Genomic DNA, 21,962 nt, shown 5'->3' with positions numbered 1-21,962 from the left:
ATTGTTATCATGTAAGAAATATTTTAGCATATGTTTTGAATGGATTGTCCAAGACTATCATAAATATTTTTGATAAACTAACTATAATGTACCCTACTTAACATGACCATCAGGGTCAATAGATTAGCCTATGATAGGAGCTCCTGTAGGCTAATGAAGTGATGAGGGAGCTCAATTGGCAGTATTTTCAGGAATTACTATTTTTTAGTAAGTCAATGGGAGTCAAGTGATATGGGAATTTCAAGTGTTCAGCTCGATAGATTTGGTTGAGCTCTTTCCGACGAGCTATCATACATGGTATTCTGAGTCGAACTCTTATATGATTTTTAATGCCGAAGTTAATTTAATTTATTATAAAGTGATAATTAAATAAAAGACTTATTAATTAAGTCACTTTATTATAAATTTGTTTTAAAAAAGTGTTTTTCATTTATCCCACATTGCTTATGCAAATGAAGTCGACTTCTTGGAGGACTTTATATTCTCCTGGCTAGAATGAGTTGGGGTATGCTTGGATGATATTATTATTATGCTATTGGATTTCTAGGAAATCTAGTTGTTGAGCTTGGACGACATTCATTCAGGAAACACAATGGGATTTAATGGTAATTTTACACATGATTTAAGAGCTTTGAAGTTCAAGTTATGCAGTTGTGAATAATGTTTTTGCTACAGTGCGTGTGAATAGTGTTTTTGCTACAGTGCCTATGAATAGTGATTTTGCTACAGTGTGCGTAAATAGTGTTTTTGCTATAGTGCACGTGAACAATGTTTTGCTACAGTGTGTGTGAATAGTGAAATTGCTACAGTGTCATGAACAATGCTGTTACAGTGCATAAACAGTGTTGCATTGAGTTTTCTTGCCCACTCTTGCCGATTAAAAAGTTGGGACGCTGTCATTTCATCTGCAGATCACTACTTCCAGGTTCCTTCCATCACACTACTCATTTTAGGCATTGTAATTGTTAAATATCACTCTAAATATTTGTTGCAGCCTATAAGGCAATTGTATGTAAACATTTCTATTGCAAAATCAATATTTTATCAACAAATAAGGAGGTTCTAGACTTTGCATATTTATCGCTGTATGTTTGCTTAGTGTTTGTCAAAATGCCATGTTGAAAATAACACTCTAATTGATAATACTTAGTAATCTACAAGTCTCCTCAAAAAACAAAAAAAACGGTGGTTATTTCAATGATATCAAAGGTATAAGTCCTGCCATCCTGTGGAGGTCTTATAGGGAATTTGGAACAGCCGGATAGAGGGAAAAGTGTTTGACAAAATGTCAAAACACTAAAATCAGAAATTAAAAAACAGGCTAAGCATTTATGTTTGAGCATGTGACAGGGGCCTTATAATTTCTGCAATAACAGAGCAAGACAAAATAAGATTTCAAACTAACAAAGTGAATAGTCTGGTTCATCTGTGCAAGTGGACATACAATCTAGTCATACAAACATAGAGAAGATATTCTTTGAACAAGACAGCAGTATAGGTGACTGAGATGACAGGAATACAGGACTAAGTGCAGGCAAGAATGTTGGCCCAGATCAGGAGGAGATAATGTTGAAACAATTACTGGATACATCGGAGCAAGAGCAGAATAGGCAAATGGACATGAGTTGCAGCTTATGGCTAAACAAATGGGCGTCAATATTAATGCAGGTGATGCCAACAATGGAAACAATAACAATAGGGAAGCGATAACAATAGGGGCAATGATAATAATGGAGGCCGAGGCAACAACAGTCCTGGGAATAACATTAATGGCAATAATGAACATAGCAACGATGGTAATGAGGCTGATAACTTTAGACATGTTGCACGCCCAACTCAAACAACGAGCTCAAGACCTCTTCTACCCACCTTCCCACCCAGAGATCCAGTTCAACCAATAAATGAACCATAGATTACCGAGTTATAGGATCAGTTCAGGAGGGACTGTGAGGCTAGTAGACCGAAGTTTCAAGCGGACATTTCCCTTAGAGATTATATGGATTTGAGGATGAGGCACATGCCTAGAGCAGGAGGGAGGAATCAAAACTTTGAGTTGAGAAAGAAAGATGAAAACTTTCTTTACCTTATTATGATGCTCTAGGGAAGATGACTGCATGAGCTTGGGTGCAAAAGGTAGATACATACTTGCAGTTGAATCCTATGCTTGAGGACGAGGCTATAAAGTATGCGGCTATTCATTTGGATGGCCCAACGCATGAGTGGTGACACAATGGCATCGTAACATTGGGGCATAATCAGATCACATCTGTCATGCCACAATTTAATTGGCAAAACACGACTAATAAAAAAAAAATTTAGAATGTTGAAAATGAAGGTAAGGTCTCAATCAACCCTTGAATCATGAGGGAATGAAGAATGTTAGGGTCACAAAGTTGTCCACTTAGAACTGGTTCCTCCTGTGGTGATATCTGCTTACTAAAAAAAAAACTAAAAGCAAACTACATAGGGTGTAATGGTTGCGTGCACTTATTCTTTTGCATCCGATAAAATACATTTTGGTGTACAAATATAAACTTAATTGTGACAACATAGCAGTAGAGGACCTCAAATTTAGATCGAGAAGTTATATCATTTAATCATTTACTTCTATTAATTTTAGGTTGATCTCTAAATTGATGTTAATAATATTATCATTTAGTTATTATTATTTATGATTATAACTATTATATTTAAACACCTATATTTAATACACATCTTTTATTTCAATTACTAACAATATCATTCTTAAATAATAAATTAATTAATTAAATTTACTATATTTGAGATTCCTGTGCAAGTAACAAATCAGTTATTATTATTATTTTATTTCTTACTATAATCGAAAAGATAAATATACATTTATATTTACTGTTTCCCAAGTAACTATAATCAACGTAATTAAATCAAATATCTCAAATAAAGTGCATAAATGTATACATATTATCTCCTTAATTTTCTTTTAATGTACGAAAGCCAAGATACCAATAGTTAAACTATAATCCTAATTATACAATCATTAAATTCAAATTTTAAAATGAAACATACTAAATCAAAATCAATCCTTTAATATATATTTATTCTTATATATCAAAAAAATAAAAAAAAATATAACAACCTAATCCATACATCCTATATACTTCCCAAAACTCATGAGTCATAACCTTAATATTACTATTTTAATTTTCCCATACTACAACTGGTCCAATTTCCCCACGTTACTATGATAATCAACATAATAAAATACAAAAATAAAAATTAAACTAAAACTAACATTATTCTCATGAAATTTTGAGGAGATAAAGATATCAAGCAATAATGCTCAGTCCATTCTTTCAAGATATAACATGATACAGATTATTTTCTTTAACACATTCCAAATTTAAGCAGTGATAAAACATCATCAACCCAATATCAAACAATCACAAGGTGGTGGAGCCATCACTCAAGATACACAATGGAGAATCTCACAATCTCTCTATTTGGCAAATGCATGAGACCACTAGCAACACACTACAATACAATGAATGCTCATCATAAGATGAAGTTCACTTCTCCATTTCAACACAAACCATAAAGGGTCTTCTTCTATGCAAATAATGAACTTCATGATCATCAAGCTTCCAAACTCTTCAAGTGAAAACCTGCAAAAAGAGAGACAAAATGGGAACCATGGAGCTCACCTCCCAACCTAGGCCTCAAGGAGGCCACCCACCGAGCTTGGGGAAACAAGGTATAAACGGTTGCATTCTACACATTCACATGCCATGCATATACACAACAATATGACAAGATTTAACACAATACATTACAACATATCCCATCCAAAGGTTTTTGCACAAAGATTCAACAAATGAATCAAGTATAGGGTGAAGGTGGGCTCTCACCATGAGGAGGATTTCCAAGGCTAAGACTCACAATATATATACATCTTCTCAATATCAACATGCCCTTCCGGGGCATACAATATCTTCCATTCCACACACCTCCTTCCAAGCAAAGGCAATGAATAGTTGTAGAAGAGCTCCTTCCTCTCCCTTCACTCGACGACTACCCAATATTACAAGAGTATGCAGATGTGTTTCCATCAGAGCTTCCTGGTATGCCACCACCAATGGCAGTTGATTTTCATATTGATCTCCTACCAAGAGTTAAACCTGTATCTAGAGCACCCTACAGGATGACCACCCATGAGCTCAATGAGCTTAAGATTCAGCTAGAGGAACTTTTGGAGAAGGGTCATATCTGACCTAGTGTATCACCTTGGGGAGCACCGGTGGATTTTGTAAAGAAGAAGGATGGATCACTCAGGTTGTGCATCGATTACCGGCAACTGAATAAGGTGACTATCAAGAACCGATACCCATTGCCCAGGATTGATGATTTATTTGATCAGTTACAAGGTGCTCAAGTATTCTCCAAAATAGACTTTAAGTCAGGGTACCATCAGTTGCGCATCGTGGAAAGTGACATCCACAAGACTGCATTTCGCACGAGATATGGTCACTACGAGTTCACAGTGGTACCTTTTGGTCTCACGAATGCCCCACCTGTATTTATGAATCTCATGAATGGGGTATTTCACACCTTCTTAGACAAGTTTGTAGTAGTGTTCCTTGATGACATATTGGTCTAATCTTGTGATGAGAAGGAACACGAAGAGCACCTACGACACATATTGCAACGGTTGAGAGAGAATCAGCTCTATGGTAGCTTGTCAAAGTGTGCCTTTTTCAAATGGGAAGTGCATTATTTGGTTCACATAATATCAAGGGATGGGATCTTAGTGGACCCATCCAAGATCAGAGCCATCATGGATTGGCCAGCACCTACCAATGTCACAGAAGTTAGAAGTTTCATGGGATTAGCAGGATATTATAGGCGGTTTGTGGTAGGTTTCTCTAAGGTAGCTCACCCTATTACCTCTCTTCAGAGAAAGGGGAAAAAGTTTGAGTGGACAGAAAGGTGTGAAGAAGCCTTTCAGAAGCTCAAGAGAGCACTCACTAGTGCACCCATTTTAGCAGTACCCAACCCCTCAAAGGATTTTGTAGTAATGCACAGATGCTTCCTTGGATGGAATTGGAGCAGTCCTTATGCAAGAAGGTCGAGCCATAGCTTATGAGTCGAAGAAACTCAAGGGGCATGAGCTTAATTACCCTACTCATGATCTCAAGCTTGCAGCAATGGTCCATGCTTCAGCACGATGGCGCCATTTCCTTCTAGGGCGACGATTTGAACTTTATTCAGATCATCAAAGCTTGCAGTATATTTTTACTCAGCCAAATCTTAATGCTAGGCAAAGGAGATGGATGGAGTTCCTATGCGAGTATGATTTTGATGTACAATACATTAAGGGTAAGGAGAACGTGGTGGCAAATGCTTTGAGTAGACGGCGTCATGAGCTCGCTTCAATGGTTACTGGCACGGATTTGAGGGAGCGCATTATGCATCACCTACCAGAGGATGAGTTCTATGTAGAATTTTGCCAGATAGCCCAATCTCAGAGACCTCTTGACGGTAAATTTCTGGATTATTCATTGGATTCTGAGGGACTACTACGACATAAGGGGCGCATCTATGTACCCTCCACAGGAGACTTACGAGAGTTCATCATTTTGGAGGCTCACAGAGCACCCTATGCAGCACATCCAGGTGTTAAGAAGCTTCATGCAAATTTGAGGCAATTATATCATTGGCCAGGGATGAGAATGCAGATTCCCAACATCATTGCAAGGTGCCTAGAGTGTTAGAGAGTCAAGGCAGAACACGGTCATCCAGGTGGACTTTTACAACCACATGAGATACCCGAGTGGAAGTGGGACACTATCTCCATGGATTTCATTGTGGGTCTTCCAATGTCTTCTCGACGTCACAATGCCATCATGGTGACAGTTGACACTTTGACCAAAGTTGCTCACTTTTCACCAGTCCATACCACTTTCACAGTACCTGCAGTGGCACAGGTATTCTTGCGAGATATTGTTAGACTCCATGGCATTCCTCGTAAGATAATATCTGATAGAGACTCCTTATTTACATCATCCTTTTGGAGGGAGTTGCAAACAGCACTGGGTACCAAGCTCAACTTTAGCACTGCCTATCATCCTCAAACAGATGGGCAAACAAAGAGGGTTAACTAGATTCTAGAAGATATGTTACGAATGTATGTGATGGATCATCAGTCCAAGTGGGAATCTTGTAGAATTTTCTTACAACAATGGACATCACACTTCTATAAGCATGCCACTCTATCAAGCCTTGTATGGTAGGCCTTGCAGGACACCTCTAAGTTGGGATAGGATTGAAGATAGGGTAACTATAGGGCCACAGTTAGTCAAGGACATGGAACAGCAAGTAGTTTTGATTAGACAACGCCTCAGAGAAGCCCAAGATAGACAGAAGAAATATGTAGATGTAAAGAGAATGGATAGAGAGTACATGGTTGGAGATAAAAGTCTTTCTGAGGGTGCGACCACATAAGAGTCCAATCCGTTTTGGAAAGGGCTCTAAGTTAGCACCTCGTTTTGTGGGCCCCTTTGAGATTTTGGAACGGATAGGACCAATTGCTTATCGTTTAGCCCTACCACCTAGCCTGTCACACATTCACGATATATTTCATGTATCTGTATTGAGGAAGTATGTATATGACAAGTCTCACATCATAGATTGGGATGCTTTGCAGGTGGAGTCAGACGGGCAGATGACATTGAAGCCCATTCGCATTTTGGCTCGACAGACCCTCACACTTCGAGGCAGAGAGTTGGACCAAGTTAGGGTCCAGTGGGATTGTTATGATGAGGTCACAGCTTCGTGGGAGGATGCAGCTCAGATGAAGGCACAATACCCATATCTATTTGATGAACTCCAAGAGGAAGTTCATGCCTAGGGGGGGAGGATGTGAGGCCTCAACCCGACCCGTTATAGCCTGGATGTTTTATTTACATTTTGATATTTGAGACCTTGATATTTTGACAGATTTAGATGGATAGTGGATTTTCCTTATCTATGGATTTGATACTTTAGTAGTGTCTTACATTGTTATACGCACAAAGAACCTGTTATTGTATAGGAAATGTTCGAACATATTTGGATGCAGTTTTATGACATGATATTATCAGATTTTGATGCAATGCAAAATGTTAATTTGTTTCTAAATATTTTCAGTGTATGCATGAATATTAATTTGATTTTGATGCTTATAACATGCAAATTTTGATATCTTAACATTTCGAGTTGAATAATTGAAGGATTAGGAAAGGATATTTAATTTGAATTATGTTATGTTAATATGGATATTATTATTATGTGCACTCATGTTGTATATGCTTATTAACTCCTTGGACTACTGATGCTCGAGTTTGATGTGCAGGAAGAGGAACCATGGAATTTAACGGGGAAACAAGGTATAGACACTTGTTAAATGACTTTGCCAAGGTGAATCTTTGTAAGATTTGCAAACCTCGTTGTGATGTCCTCATTTCGTAAACGTGAGATTTATGTGTGTGGTATGTGTTTCATGTATAGATTTTGAATGTGTCATGTATGATGTTTTAGTGCATTTTGTGTGTGTCACTTGACACTTGTGCTCGTTATGTGAGATGACATGTTCTTCGTTGATGGATCATGTGGCATGACAACATCTTACAAGGAGCTCACTGAGAGGCTCATAGAGAGATTTGATACCAAGGATCTCGAGTTACAGTTTAAGGAGTTGGCACAACTCAAGCAGTGGGGATCAATTGAGACGTATATCAGTGAATTTCAGAGGTTCGTTGTGTTCGTCACAGATATTTCAGAGGAGTTTAGTAGTGTTGTTTATGGATGGACTCTCAGATCCCTTGAGGGGTTGGGTCAAGGGGCATGACCCAACTACATTACAAGAGGCTACTAAGAAGGCTCATGATTTAGCACCTTCTTCTTTTAGGAGCAGATTTCAGCCTAGGGATTCACATATGAAGAAGGATAACGAGAAGGACAAAAAACATTTTCACTGAGATGCTCAGCCAAAAAGGGATAATAAGTTGGATAATGATACCCTGGATGAGTTGAGGGGAAGAAGCTATGTTTTCATTGCAGAGAGCCTTGGGACTTATCTCATAAGTGTCCGCTCAAGGCTAAGGCAAATCAAATGGAGTATTTCTCAACAGAGGAGTCATAGTCAGAGAGGGAGGATCAGCACTCTGATTCAGACAAAGGTAGTACTACAGAGGAGAGCAGCATTCTTGAAGATGAGAAGTCATTGGCACGATTAATGGAGGCTCAGAAGGCAATCACATTTAAGGTTAGGGGTACTATCCAAGGGCAAAAAGTGATCTCACTTATTGACACTAGGGCCACACATAATTTCATAGATGCACAATTGGTAGCCAAGACAGGTTTACAGACCGAGGAGCATGTTGGGTTTAGAGTCATACTAGCCAATGGTGACAAATTATTATGCACTCGGAAGATATCTAATCTTCACATCAAGTTTGGAGATGGCTATGAGTTGGAGGATAAGTTCTATGTAGTAGACATCGAAGACTATGATGTCATCCTCGGCATGACATGGATGGCCTCGCTAGTTGAGTTCACACTCAACCTAGCAAAATTGGAGATGATGTTCCAGCATGACAGCAAAACTGTTGTACTCAGAGGACTTTTGAATGGTAGTTGCAGAATAATCTCTCTAAGGAGAATGCAGAAACTTTTTCGGCATAATGAGATAGAGTGGGCAGTAGAATATTTCACTATGCCAGCTTCATGGGAGCCACAGGTGAAGAGTCATCCACCAGATATCCAGGAGATACTTGATAGGCACAATAAGGTATTTGGCGAGATATTGCATGGGGTTCCTCCTAACAGGGGGATAGAGCATGTTATTGAGCTCGAGGAGGGAGCCAAACCAGTTATGGTTACTCCCTATCATCATCCTAAGAAACACAAGGATGAGATAGAGAAGAAATTAAGGAGTAGTTGAAGACGGGGCATATCAGGCCTAGTAAGAGCCCCTTTGCTTCAGCAGTAGTATTGGAGAAGAAGGATGGGACGATGCGCATGTGCATCAATTACAAGGCATTAAATAAGAAGACCATTAAGAACAAATATCCCATCCCGCGGATAGATGAGCTGCATGGTGCATGCTTCTTTACAAAGATTGATTTACGGTCAAGATATCATCAGATCAGGATGAGGGTGGAGGACATTGACAAGACAGCCTTTTGATGTCACTATGGCCACTTCGAGTTTTTGGTTATGCCATTTGGAGTAACCAATGCCCCTGCTACATTCCAGAGTTGCATATATCAGGCATTTAGGGGACAGCTTAGGAGATTTGCCCTAATTTTCTTTGATGACATTTTGGTCTTTAGAGAGACTTGGGAGGAGCATTTACAACATCTAGAGATGGTGTTGTCCATTTTGGAGAAAGAGTCACTATATGCCAAGGAATCTAAGTGCAAGTTTGGGTTGACTGAGTTACTATACCTTGGGCATATCATCAGCGCAAATGGAGTTGGGTAGATCCCGAAAAGATTAGAGCTATTGTTGATTGGCCTACTCCTACGAACCTCACACAGCTTAAGGGCTTCTTTGGTCTCTGCAGGTTCTATAGGAGATTTGTTAAGGGATTTTCACAAATCACTGCACCCTTGACAAACCTTACCAGAAAAGGGGCCTTCATATGGACAGGGGCAACTTAGAGATGCTTCGATCATTTCAAGAAGGTGATGTCATCATGTCTAGTATTAGCTCTACCAGACTTCACGAAGCCATTTGAGCTTCATTGTGATGCGTCAAGTGATGGGATTGGGGCAGCCTTTATGCAAGAGAAGCATCCCATTGCTTTTGAGAGTAGGAAGCTCTGTGGAGTGGAGAGGAGCTATTCCATCTATGACCTGGAGATGTTGGCCATTATGCATGCATTGGCCAAGTTTCAGTCCTACCTAGTTGGGGGGAAGTTTGTTATCAAGACTGATCACAACAGCATCAAATACTTCATGAGCCAGCGTGATTTGAATGATAGACAACAAAAGTGGATTACGAAGTTATAGGCTTATGCCTTTGACATTGAGTTTGTCAAAGGTAAGAAGAATCTGGTGGCAGATGCTTTATCCAAGAGATGCTTTATCCAAGAGACCTCATATTTGTGCTCTAGCTGAGATTACAGGAGATTGGAGAAATAAGATTTACAGCAAAGTATGCGAGGGACACTTGGGCTTCTGGAGCGATTGCAAGCACCATACAAGATGATACATGGTGATGACGGATTGATCAAGTTCCAGGGTAGGATATATTTGATTCCTTCATCACAGTTTAGGGAGGTAATACTAAAGGCATTTCATGATGCACCTACAGCTGGACATCCGGGGGTCTTTAAGACCTACAGGCAGATCCGTGAGCGGTTCACATGGAAATGGCTCAACGATGATATTCAAAAGCATGTCAGGGGATGTGCAGTTTGTCAACAAAATAAGGGAGAGCACACATATCCTGCAGGGTTGTTACAACCTTTGTCCATTCCAAATAGGAAATGGGAAAGTATTTCTATGGACTTCATCACTGGGTTACCATGAGTACAAGGGAGAAATTACATCTATGTGGTAGTTGACACGTTGATGATGTTTGCTCACTTCTTTGCTATCCTATCCACCTACACAGCAGCATAGGTGGCCAATCTTTTCTTCAGAGAGATATTTAGGTTACATGGGCAGTATTTTCAAGAGTTACTATTTTTTAGTAAGTCAATGGGAGTCAAGTGATATGGGAATTCCAAGTGTTCGGCTCGGTAGATTTGGTTGAGCTCTTTTTGACAAGTTATCATACATGGTATTCTGAGTTTGACTCATATGATTTTAATGCCGAAGTTAATTTACTTAATTATAAAGTGATAATTAAATAAAAGACTTATTAATTAAGTCACTTTATTATAAAGTTGTTTTAAAAAAGTGTTTTTCATTTATCCCACATTGCTTATGCAAATGCAATCGACTTCTTGGAGGACTTTATATTCTCTTGGCTGAAATGAGTTGGGGTATGCTTGGATGATATTTTTATTATGCTATTGGATTTCTGTGAAATCTAATTGTTGAGCTTGGAGGATGAAACCCCTCTTTGCTAGCATTCTCTTCGTTGTTGAAAGACACAGTCAGGAGGATTATCAGGTGTTTTCATTCAGGAAACACAATGCGATTTAATGATAATTTTACACATGATTTAAGAGCTTTGAAGTTCAGGTTATGCAGCCGTGAATAGTGTTTTTGCTATAGTGTGCGTGAATAGTGTTTTTCCTACAATGCCCATGAATAGTGATTTTGCTATAGTGTGCGTGAATAGTGTTTTTGCTACAGTGCACCTGAACAATGTTTTGCTACAGTGCATGTGGATAGTGAATAGTCTTACTATAGTGCATTAACAATGTTGCATTGAGTCTTCTTGCCCACTCTTGCCGGTTAAAAAGTTGGGACGCTGTCATTTTATCTGCAAATCACTACTCCCAAGTTCCTTCCATCATACTACTCATTTTAGGCATTGTAATTGTTAAATATCAGTCTGAATATTGGTTGCAGCCTATAAGGCAATTGTATGTAAACATTTCTATTGCAAAATCAATATTTTATCAAAAAATAAGGAGGTTCTAGACTTTGCTTATTTATCGTTGTATGTTTGCTTAGTGTTTGTCAAACTGCCATGTTGAAAATAGCACTCTAATTGATAATACTTTGTAATCTACAAGTCTCCTCAAAAAACAAAAAAAGGGGTGGTTATTTCACTAACAGAATATTAGCATACCAATCTCCATAATCGTTCAACACTGCCCTACCAGTCACATAAGTAGATGGAGTGAGAGATAAAGATCCGGTACCAACCATTTGACAGTCTACAGCATTGAGTGGGTGGCAAATTAAAGTAATTTGTCTAAATGTCATTGAAAATTAGGCCGTAGTTGGTGCAAACCCAGACATGAACAGACTGACACTCATATCTAGTGTGAACCTGATCCAAATCCAACCAAACAGCCCCCAAACCTAGCAGCTAAGATTATTATGCTCATAAAATTGGTGTCTCAAAATTTATACAGCAGGCCTTTAAAATAAAAATCAGCAAGAGTAAAGTATGCATTGAAACAAATTCACATTTTAATGTCTTCACAATTACCATAATGTCCTAAAGTATTAACTACATCTATACAAAGTTCATAAAGTATTAACTACAGCTATACAAAGTTGCCGTTTCAGGTTGGAGATCCTATTCAGGCTCGACATCCCGGTTCGTCGAAACGGCAAAGTTTTGAAATGAGGTTTGGGTTTCGTTGGTACAAAAATAATGTAAATACACTAGGTTACCAGATTCTCTCCAGCTACCGTCAACGTCTGGTTTGATTCTGTACAAAGTCTGGTCCTTGTCAAATTCTCCACAAATTCTCTTGCAGAACTACGAATTTGCTGCAAATTCGTCCAGAAAAACCCAGGCAGAACTTGCAGCGAATTTTGAAGAATTTGTTGCCAAGAAGCCGGATTTGGACTTGAATATGGTTTCACAAATTTCTTTAAGACTTTTTGGAAGTGTATATTTTTGCCTGATTTGGTATATTCAATCCTCCCAAACCTAAAGTGACCACTAAAAATGCCAAAAAGGATGGTTTGTATGTCACTTATGCATTTATGAATGAAAATGAAAACTTGTTAGTAGAGGAAATCCAAATTGACAATAGGTGACATCCTTGACGATTATTGAGGAATTTATTTTAAAAAGATATGATATCTTTGAATCCATGGCTTAAAATTTGAATCTCAACTTTTGATCTAGCTTAGTTAGAAATCCTCTAACCAATACAAAATAAAAATTAAGATAACTGCACTCATCTTTTGACAATTCCTTTCATTCTAAAACTGTCCCCTTGATATGGAAATATGTTCCATGCATGTAACCAAGCAAGTGTCTCAATGTCGTATGTATGGCTAAATGATACAAGTAATATCCTATTGAACTGAAACATAGATATGGTGGTGTATTTTTCTATGTTGCTTTACCATTAGCATAGTGATGTATGGACTTATTTGTTGTTGCATATATATAGACACACATACATAATTTAAAAAAATATATGTTTTTGTAGGGATGAACCCAAAATGAATCTGAACCCAACCCAAAAAAAATTGGACGAATTTCGAACCCAAATCTCGAACCTGCATCCATACTGGAATCCGAATCTGTAACTTAATAAATACATACATATTTTTGTGTGTGTGTGTGTGTGCAGCCTACAAGCATAGCAAGAACTAGATAAGAATGCCACATAGTATCATATCAACAACAACACCAAGAACTTATAATCATAGCATCATATATTTCATGATCATACCAGCCCGGACCCACAAGTATATTGGACCAGGACCAGTAGCAGGTTCGACCGGAATCAGTACCGACGGTGCTAGGTGCTGAGCCCTGCAACTTAGCTATAGAAAAGTATGATGGACACTGTACAGCAATGTTAGTCAAATTTATTTTATATGCAAGGAATATAAGTTTAGAAATTATAACCAAAGATACATTACCCTCCATCCCAACTTTGAATTTATATCCTTATAACAATTTATAATATAAAGAAGGTTTTGTATATATAACATATATATAGGCTTCAGTAACAAGATATAGATATTATTATGTCTTAAGTAATAATTGAATTTGAATATGTATCACTACATGTATTCTATGCACACATGGTTTGTTAATTTATTTTTCTCTAGTAGATCATTCAAGAAGGAAAAAATTCGACACAAAATTGCAATCTTCATTAGACAAGCTAACTTCTAACTGTCTATCATGACCTTGAAGTACATTATATCATGCCTACCACAACTTCCAATTCAGTCTTATTAAAAATCCAAATTTAATGTGCAATACATAATGTGAAAAATGACAGAACAAAAAAAATCTTTACCCTACCTATGATTTTGCTGCCAAGAGAGGTGTTCTTTTCACAAGCTGAATTTACTACCCAAATCCAATATGCAATAAATGATGTGAAAAATGAGAACATAATGATAAAATTGAACCTTTACCCTGCTTATTGTTTGCTACCAAGAGATGCTAGCTTCATAAGTAAGCTAAATTTATGTAACACAAATATATGAATAAAACTCGTATGATGTGTACATTTCTTAAAACTTTAAAGCATTAATAAAAAGTTAAAAACCATAAACGAAAGAAAAAGTATCACAACAAAAAAAGTAGCTCTAGATAAAACATATGATCAATATAATAGATACAGAGACTACAAAAGTAGTGGCAAAGCAAAAACAGAGAAATATAAAACACCACCTGACCTTATGTGAGCAATAAGATGATGGACTGAGAGGGAAAAAAGAAAACAAGCGGTCTACGAGGAAAGGGTGGACAGTCTTAACCCACTTCTTCATCTCCACATCCATGTGAATTGTTGGCAATCCAACTCCATAGGAAGATTGATTTGAACCATATCGTTCTGTCCTTGTGCACTTGAATATAAGACTAAATCCCTGAAGTATGAAAAGCATACATTGGAGACAAAGATTATCAGGATTAGGTAATGAGCACACTGATGGACTACACTCTGCCCACTCTTCAAGTAAAACTGGTAATAGTGCTTGCAAGCTTTCAACAACAGCAGAAATTCCTGCAAAAAGAACCAGCTCACCATCTCAAATCTGAATCAAATACACAGACCATACAACATATTATTTCTAAGCATAAACATAATGGTCTGATCCTATTTCATATCTATCTTTGTAGTTATATTGAAGTGTTTGCAAAAATTGAAATGACTATTATCTTCCAAACATGGATCATCTAATGCAATATTCTAGAAGTAACCAACTGGCAGCCAAAGATTTCTTTGTATACTTGCAAACATTTAGCACAACAGCCCACAAAGAATTTCGTAAGCAAGTTTGTTTTAACGTAAGCAAGTTTGTTTTAAATGCATATATGCATAATGATTGCTTCTATTACTCGAAAAACATTTGCATACGAAGAACCCTTGTGACCTGTCAAGGATCAGTTCGAAGCCATGGATATATCATATGAGTCCTTAAAAACCAGAGAATGAGTTTAAAATAACTACCAATATATTTTTAATATTTAAATAGTATAGGCATGTTCATAGTTAGACAATATGAAAAGTGATTTGGAATTAAGATCAAGTTATTAAAAATAAGTTTAAGAAGTTAAATACTATACTTAAACAAATACAAATATTTACAACATATTTTGAACAATAATAATGTATCACAGTCCCTACCATTGGCAACTTAAAAGATTGTTTGCGATGCACAACTTATCAGTATCAGATCAAATATATTGTGTAAAGCTAAAATAAGAAGTTTAGGTCTAAAATCTTCATGCATGTAATTTAAATCATTAAACATTGCAATGATAAGTAGGTTTGCTACTTTTTTTGCATTGCCTTTAGACTATCCTATCTATCCTGATTCTTTATGCTATCTGACAACAGCAACAATTGGTAGGGGTTTTGAAGGGGCTGAATAATAACGTTCACTATCACTACTCAATCCTTTTAAGAATGAAATTCATTAGTGTTTTTCCGACTACCTTAATCGTATCTTCAAGAGTTTGTTTTCTTTTAGTTTGGTCAGCTACAGTTTTAAGGTCTTTGGTTTTATTTTAACTTTGTACAACGCATTTTGGTGCTGTGCACAACCCAAATGCAACTTAGCTGAAGATCAAAGACATTCTTCTGCTCATATTTCACTGTACCATACTTGACAATGTATAAAATGTAACGTCCCCAATTTTCCCAAAGTAAATTAATTATTTTAAAGTTAACAAAATAAATAAAAAGGGATGACTTTATTTTTAATTGATTTAATTAAAAAAGACTAGAACAAAGTTATAAATATTATTATTAAGTCACTTTATTTATAAAGAATTTATCCAACTTATTGCAGAAGCTACGTCATTATTGCATGTTCATGATTACTGAATTCGATGAATATGTCTGGTGCATATGCATTAGTTGAATTCCTGAAGACAAATTCCTTCAAGAGTTGATTGAAGGTCGGATGGAAACCCAATCTTCCTGGGAAGCAAAATCACTCAGTTTGCTACTGTGCTTACTTGCAGAGGTTTGGGATTTAATAACTGGTAATCTATGGGAATCTGAATTAAATAAATGATTGTAATCTGAATGTTTTATATATTTCTGAATATTATTGCAAGTGATTTGTGGGTTTTAATTTTTGTGAACATTGTCTGACAAGTCCAAAAAATTATCAAAATTAAATCCCTCTTGGAATAAATTAATTTGGTGATTGCCCGAGAAATGACTAGATAGCAGGTGACAGCCCGATTTATAAATTAAAGCTGGTTATATTTTACTATTGGACTTTGTAGTAAGCCAATAAGGATACTGCAATATGAAAACTATTCTTTATCCCAAGCACTGACTTCCTTTTACCTTAAAACTGAGTTGCTCGGTCTGTTAACAGTATCCTTACTGCAACTTCCTAAACAGTTATGGAACTTCTTCCACATTTTATGCAAAGAATAAATTCACAGATAACTATTTGATCATTTAATTGGAAAAAGAACTTGGTTCCAAGTTACAGATTTCAACTTATGCAGGAATCATTCATTTACTCTCAGGTGAATATGAGAGGTGAACAATAAGTCACTACAAACTTTAATGCATTGAGCTCTCACTGCAGAGGTTCGACCAGCAAAATAGCAGATATGTAAGTGTGACAAGGTTGCATCTGGGAAAGACTCCAATACAGTATCAATATTAATGTTCACAGCAATGGCAGAGACTCCAGCGTGTATTCTGAACTGTAGCCAGACACCTGTGACAGCCCAAACTTGATGGATGATCCCCCTTGCTAAGAGCTATCCCCGAGGAGTATTTATTTAGCAGATGAGGAATGTGACACCCACAAAAAGGATGCTGCGTTCATTTCACCTTTCCCTGTGTCATGCAACTATGCCAGCCACACCAATACGTCCAACCAGAACACAAGATGAAGCAGTAGTTCTCCCTACTTCAGATTTTGAATCTCTTGTTTCATTGTTCATGCACAATCACAAATGTGATGGGTTCTGCAGATAGTGCTTTCAAACTCCTTCCCATTCTGCAGTCAATTACACCAATGAGTCTCAAAAGCACTATACCAGCTTGCAGATTGAGGCTACATCCAATCTAATTCACAGAGATTGGAGTCTCTAAAAAATGTCAAGTTGCAAATATCAATACTTCCTTCTCTTTCCCTTCTGTGCTTGAAGATTGTTCAAATTCATGTCAAAGGCAACTCACATCCCACTCCAAATACCCTTTGCTGGGCATTGAGGATGTTACTAATTTACCGATCTGCATGTAGATGGTGGGGAGACATTACTGACAACATTCTGAGAGTACTCGCAGCGAGAGTTAAAAGTCAGATGCCAGCAACAGGTGGAATCGGGTTGGCCAATAGCCGTCTTGAGGCATGAGACGTGGAATACATAGTTAATCCTGCTGTCATCTGGCAGCTCCAAACCACAAGCTACCTCCCCAATCCTCCTCAACACCTTGTAGTGTCCGTAAAATCTGGGCTTAAGCTTCTCAGTACCACTCTTCTTCAGAGAACTCTGTCTAGAGGGCTGAAGACATAGGAACATCATGTATCCAACCTCAAAAGACCTCTCAATCATGTTTCCGAGCTCACTGCAAGTTCTCTTTCAGGGATGCAAGGACATCAGGTTGCTCCGGTAACCAGTCCTTTGCCAAAGGAGTCCTGCTGTCCGCAAGAGCAGGACAGCATGCATTCAGTTTTCAGATCTAGCCTCCACTATATGATAGCATGCATTCATTTTTTTCATTTCATTTCAAGGTTGAGTCATATAGCGTTTTGACTTAGACAAACCCCTTTATGCACTATTCTTGATTGCTTTTCTGTTGGGGTACACATAGCGTGATTATTAGGACTTGATGTCTCACATATAGGTTATATTGAAAGGTCTGCAACTAAAACTAGACAAGAACCCTAGGAACAAAATGATACAGGCCTCTTGCTCCCAACGGATCACTCTCAAATTTGATTTACAAGTCCCTACAGTTTATGGCTTATAGTTTTTGGTTACTATCAATTTCTGTCTATTTCCGTCAGTCTATACTTTCCCAAAACTGCTCAATTTAGCGTATTTTAGTCATTTATAATGCATCATTAGATAGATTCCCCAAATCCATTTCATTGTTAATCACATACAACTAAGGATCATTGCACTCACTCAATGATTGAGCCTTTCTAGAGCCTACTGGGTCATCTTCCTTTGAAATGTGCATTAGGAAAAGAAAAGGAGGTACCATCTTATCCTTTTCCCTTTTCTTATTGTACATTTTGGTAAACCCAACACACAACATTTCCACTTTTGATTTGATGTTTGATTTATGTATCAATAATCTTGTTATTCACAATACAATTGTTGATTTGGGAGTTGCAATTAATGTTATGACAAATCAAACAAAGAAAAAGTTATCACTAAAGGGGCTTAGACCTACTATCACAATCCTCTAAATAGCAGACAATTCTCTGGCCAAACCCAAAGGTATGATTGAAGATACAATTCTTTCTATTGATTCATGGGAATATCCAACTTCACGATTTTGCAGCCAAAAATTAAGCTGGGGGATACCTCCAATCTTTGGACAATCTTGACTGGCTATCACATATGCATTCATCAATTGTCAGTTAAGTGATATAGTAATTTCTTGTAATGTTTTGAAGATGATCTCGGCCCAAGGACAATCTCTGTCAAAAAGGTTGTAATGCCCCGAAGGCAATCTTGGCCTAAAAGCGATCTCTGTCTGAAGGATTTCTTGACCCGAAGGCAAACTCGGTCGAAGGCTATCTCGGATCTGAAGGCAACCTTGGTTCAAAGGTGATCTTGGTCTGAAGGCAATATTGGTTGAAGGGTATCTCAATCCAAAGGGGATATTAGTAAAAAAGGAAATCTCAATCCAAAGGGGATCTTGGTCTGAAGGCGAAGGCTATCTTGATCTGAAGGCAACCTCAATCCGAAGAGGATCTTTGTCTGAAGACAATCTTGGCCAAAGGGAATAGGAAATGACCGTAGAAGCAGGTACTAGATGTGACCACAAGTGTAGGTACACGAAATGTTTGTAGCTGTAGGTACAGGAAACGAAGATTGAGATGCCCAAAACATATGCGCACTATTAATTGGAATCCCAATATAATCAAGATATTCACCAATAGAGATATTCCCCAAGGAAAAGGAATGCATGCAAATTGTCACAGAACATGGAATTTATATCAGCAAACAAAGATGGCACTCCAGATGTGCCAGATCCGAAACAAAGTAATACAAAGAATCATAATAGGATAAGGGTTGAATCCCACAGAAACCGTAATAGCCAAGTAGGAAAGATTTTCTACTTTTAAAATGGTGAACAATACTGAACTCCAACAGGAATTCACAATACAATAAAATAATCCAAAATCATCTGCTAAAAACTTCCAACATGCCACACATATATACCCCTTCGAAGAAACTCTCAAGGGTTTACAAAGAATGTCAACATGGCAAACACCTACGGATAATTAATAAAAATTGGGCCCCTTTATTAATTAAATAAGTCCTTGTGATATTATTTAACTTTTAGGACCATTTAATTAATTAACCCAATTAAAATATTTTATAGAAAATTGGGGACGTCACATTTCAATTTGTAATGGGGATCAAACAAAACAATTGACATTGTACAACCATTGTTGGAGACAGAGGATCCAACATGGGTTGATAGTGATTCAAATGAACCATTTCCAATTTTGACAATTGAACAAACATTTGATATGGGAGAATGTTCTAAAGATTATATTACTGTTAATTTCTTCAAAATAGATATGCATTTAATGAAAACTTGGAATGGATGGTTACATCTTCAAGGACAGGTAATAATTGTCTATTTGGTAATTTCTCAATGGCAGGAAAGTTAGAATTTGTTCAACATTTTATTACCTTGCTTCAATTGCTACCTCATGATTATCTATATAGTCCATTTTTGTCCTTTGAAAATTCTAGTAGTACATCATCTACTTGACAAGTTTTGCCACTTAATTCAAGATCTTATTGAAATGCTTAGAATTCAAGAAGATCCATTTGCGTGGGCCTATCAAGATATGGTTGGCATTCACCCTAATATCTACACATACCACATTTACATTGAAGAAGGTAGTCATCCAGTTAGGCAACCACAGAGTCAACTTAACCTTGCCTTGCATTTGTCCAATTTGGGATAGCCAATAGGTCTCTCCTCTTTTTGTGGTTCCTTAAAAAAGGTTAAGTGAAGAATTTATGTTGATTATAGAGCACTTAACATAATAAAGCTAATAAAAAATATCAATTTTCCTTATCATTTTTCAATCTTCGACGCTTGCAAGTAAAAAGTTATTTTCTTTCCTGGATGGTTTCATTGGCTGCAATCAGATTCACGTAGCACCTGAAGAAAATGAAAAGACTACTTTTACTTGTCCTTAGGCTACTTTTGCATATAATGTGTTACATTTTGGATTATGTAATGCTCCTACCACTTTTCAAAGGGCAGTTCATGGTATTTTTGCAGATCTAGTACATGATTGTGTTGAGGTGCATATGGACAATTTCACTATGGTACCACTTATGAAGAGGCCAAGACAAATTTAGAAAAAGTATTTAAAGGTGTATTGAAACCAACTTGTCTTTAAGCAATGAAAAGTGTCATTTCCTCATGATAGAAGGAATTGTACTTGGTCATTATATTCCTCTAAGGGTACTGCGGTGGTCAAAAAGATGTACAAACCTTTCTAGGTCATGCACCATACCTTCATCCAAAACTTCAGTAAAGTTGCCTCCCCTCTCTTTGCCTTTGATGCAGAGGAATCGAGAAATTCAAACAAACTTCAAGGATCCTATTGACTGTCCTTAATCTTATCAAAAACAACTCAGCAGAAGCAGTAACAACTTTAGTCTTCCCTTATATACTGCAGGTTTTCTGTTTTCTATAAAACAATGTTAAACCAGCATACTTCATTACAAATAGTTCTTGGGTTGATTCAATCCATTTCATATGTGAGAATGAGTCAAAAACAGAGAAATATGGACTATCATAGATTTCAAAGCAAAAAATTGAACTTACATTTATGGTTCAGTATGATACATTGCAAAACCTTACAAAATTATTCCTTCCGGGTCAATCTCCACTATTCATTCTTACATTTCTTGGACAGTCACCCTGTCTATAGACCAGGAGTAACAGTAAAAGATCACAAATCTTCTACTATTAACCTCTACCTGTTCACCACCTTCTAAACTCGACCCAACAATGCTATTGAAAGACTCTTTGACTCCTTATGATCATTCAACAAAACTATGGCCGTTCAGCTTCCCATGACAGTTACAACCAAACTGAACATTTCATTCCTCTAACAGTTACAAATTGTTTCAACTTCCCTGGCCGACCATCTTCCCCTTTTGGAACAATTTGTTGGTTTGCAACTTGTAGTCTTTGGTGCTTGTGAAATAGTGACACTTCGCAGTCTCGCAAATTGCAAGTTCGGTACCTATGGAATAGCAAAATTTCATAGTTTCGCAGGTTGCAATTTGGGAGCCTTGTGAAAAGTTTCGCTATTTCGCAAGGTGCCTATATCCAACCTTACAAAATGGCAAATGCCAAATACACTCTGCTTGACCGACTTTGACCTTTCATATTGTAACATCTTTTACAAATGGCTTATAAAGCATTTATATGACATGAACTTGATTAATTCAAATACATCACAAATGACTGAATACAATCAAAATGAGTACTATGTTGTGACCTTTGACTTCCTAATTTTGCTTGTGCAATGGGTACTCCTCCACCATATGTGATTTGCAAGTAAAAATTTGGACTTCAAATGTCCAGCTTCAGTTGTGCTTCTTTGCATCTATGCTTCTTATCTTTGTCTCTTTGTCTT

General features: G+C 37.2%; 1 protein-coding gene across 3 annotated transcripts in view; it reads right to left on the bottom strand.

The window, feature by feature from the left end:
- Positions 1-21,962, bottom strand: part of LOC149564648 (ARM repeat superfamily protein) — a 311,869-nt gene that overhangs the window by 203,760 nt on the left and 86,147 nt on the right. For all 3 annotated transcript variants that reach the window (XM_089818208.1, XM_089818211.1, XM_089818209.1), the window contains one exon: positions 14,304-14,632. In XM_089818208.1, the coding sequence (XP_089674334.1) occupies positions 14,304-14,632 (329 nt within the window). The remainder of the gene's footprint in view (positions 1-14,303; positions 14,633-21,962) is intronic.

This window comes from Cupressus sempervirens, chromosome 3 (genome assembly GCF_028749045.1).
Source record: "Cupressus sempervirens isolate cs-2001-9-10 chromosome 3, ASM2874904v1, whole genome shotgun sequence".
In the NCBI taxonomy this organism is placed as follows: domain Eukaryota; kingdom Viridiplantae; phylum Streptophyta; class Pinopsida; order Cupressales; family Cupressaceae; genus Cupressus; species Cupressus sempervirens.
The sequence above is the reverse complement of the archived record's forward strand: the minus strand, read 5'-3'. Positions and strand labels throughout refer to the sequence as shown.